The sequence below is a fragment of the Adiantum capillus-veneris genome, chromosome 13 (genome assembly GCF_014529385.1).
Source record: "Adiantum capillus-veneris isolate H3 chromosome 13, ASM1452938v2, whole genome shotgun sequence".
Lineage (NCBI taxonomy): Eukaryota > Viridiplantae > Streptophyta > Polypodiopsida > Polypodiales > Pteridaceae > Adiantum > Adiantum capillus-veneris.
The window spans coordinates 114,772,595-114,774,731 of record NC_140943.1 but is presented as its reverse complement, the minus strand read 5'-3'; the positions used below and the strand labels follow the sequence as shown (position 1 = coordinate 114,774,731).

Sequence of the window (2,137 nt, the reverse complement as noted above, 5' to 3'; positions counted from 1 at the left end):
AAGATCACCGGAGGGGACACCTCCCCTCCCTTCCCCCCCCTCCCGCCGAACCAAAGAAAATTTGAATTCTCCTCATGCCAAACAATAACAACTCCTCCAACTACCCCCTCGAAGCCCTATTCCACTCATTCCACCATGTGTATCAAACACAAATTTTGTAATCTACCATTTTGTCAATATAGTTTTTTGCTCGATCTCAAATCTAAGCATGCACACAGAGCTATTCTTTCTTCTTTGAAATCTTTGTCTTCAATTCATTTTTTATTTTAAAAAATAGACCTCATGATTTTATCACTTTTTTAAATACAGAGCTTCACAACTGGAAATTTGGGCTCCAAACCAGTTGCTACTAGATTCAATGGATTGTCACTTGCCTCTCTTTCTTGGTTAAGTTTTGCTTTGCATTTTTATAAGCATGAAACAAGAGCAAGAAAATTACAATGGGATAGCTATAGAGGTTGTGACTTTTCCAAATAGTAATAGCCTTCATTGATCATGTCCTCCAGGTAAGAAATCTCACTATGCATCTCTTTTTCCCAGTCATCCTGAGTGCAAGTCTTTTCTTCCAAGTCATTACCATCGATTCCCCAATACTGAGCCCGATCATAGAAGTACTTGGAGTCCTTTAGGATGCCCTTCTTGGTCCGATAGAAGTTGATTTTATCCTTGGTGATCTAAAGTTCCTGCATATTGATAGAAGAAAGGAGGATTTTCAAATTTGGACTCTAGTAAGCTGCTTCATACATTATACAATTTCGTTGACACTAGATATTCCATAAGAACTCAAATCTAGATTTGTTCCTAATATAGACAACACTCCAAAATAATCTCCTAGAAAAGGGTGTTTTCATGAGGAGAGAACCAAAGGAGAGAAAATTTTCTTTTTATGGGGTCAGGCAAGGAAAAGGTGGCCAATATCCTTCACCACCTGCTTACATCTACAAAAAATTCATGAGCTGACCCGAGCTCGAAGGGCCTTCTTCCCCGTCCACAAAGCCTTATTTGAGAATCAGCAAGAAGGACAAACTTTTTGGTTCTATGGCAGAGAACCAAACATTTTTGAACTCAAATTCGCACTGCTTGGGAGAGTAATTGACGTTCCAATTGAGAATTAAAGGAATGGCTAGAGCTGCACGGTTGTTTTGCCAAAGTGGGTTGTGAAGATTGAACCTTCCCACCCTGATATCCAACTGAAGAGGAGATTGCAGGGTCCACACCAGTTCAGGGGGAAAGAGCCTAATTATGGTCCGGATAAGATGCAAATCCCAAGGCTTCACCCTATACTGAAGAGAAAGGTCAATGTCACTTTTCCAGTCTTGGGCTCCAAGGTCCCATAGGCGAGACCAAGTTTTAAGGCCTTTCTTGTGGAGAATGAGGGATCTCCTATAACCAGTAGCAGGGATAGGGGGAATGCCCAACCTAGACCACCAAATAGAGTCATTGGGAGGTAATGAGAACCTATGTTTGGAGAGGAGGTTGAGATGAAGTTTGGCTCCATGCCTATTCCAAATGTGCATGAAACATCTCAAGAGGTCAGAACCTGTAGGGGAGATGATTTGCCTCCCAAAAAATATAACTGTGAGGGGGAGATGGTTCCAGCCTTTGAATTCAGAGAGTCGATATTTAGATAAATTCTTGAATAGGATCAGGGCCCATTCCTCCTTGGGTTGTTGGAGAGCAGAGACTACTAGTTTGACCCCCAACTTATCTGCAATGAGATTGAGGTTCTGAATTCCTAGTCCCCCCTTTATCTTTGGGAAGGGTACAGATATTCCAGGAGACTTTGGCATTATTTTCGGTAAATGGATCACCTACCCAAAGGAAGTAACGACGGATCTTGGAAATCCTTTGAATATGGCAATCAGCAGGTCTCCAACAGCTAAAGAATAATAAAACATATGCATTCAGAAAGTCATTGATGACTAATACTCTATCGGCCAGAGAGTGCTGAAACATAATCCATCTGTTGAGTTTGGATTGGAACTTGTTACAAACCCAACCCCAACCAGCCTTAAGTGAGGCGCCAAAGGCCATTGGGATACCCAACAATCTAAAAATTTCCCCTTCCCTTTGGTGAATTTGCAGCCTATCTAGGAGATCCAATCCGCGAGGGGATGGAAAGAAAACACTCTTCTTT

At 41.7% G+C, this 2,137-nt stretch overlaps 1 protein-coding gene across 1 annotated transcript; it reads right to left on the bottom strand.

The window, feature by feature from the left end:
• Positions 1 to 998: 998 nt before the first annotated feature.
• On the bottom strand, positions 999 to 1,790 carry LOC147444693 (uncharacterized). The gene has a single exon (XM_086528134.1). It carries the CDS (start codon positions 1,788 to 1,790, stop codon positions 999 to 1,001), a length of 792 nt encoding a protein of 263 aa, XP_086384260.1.
• Positions 1,791 to 2,137: the final 347 nt, after the last annotated feature.

Excerpts from the sequence above, each read along its gene's own strand:
- LOC147444693 (XM_086528134.1), bottom strand. The coding sequence starts at position 1,790 with ATGCCAAAGTCTCCTGGAATATCTGTACCCTTCCCAAAGATAAAGGGG.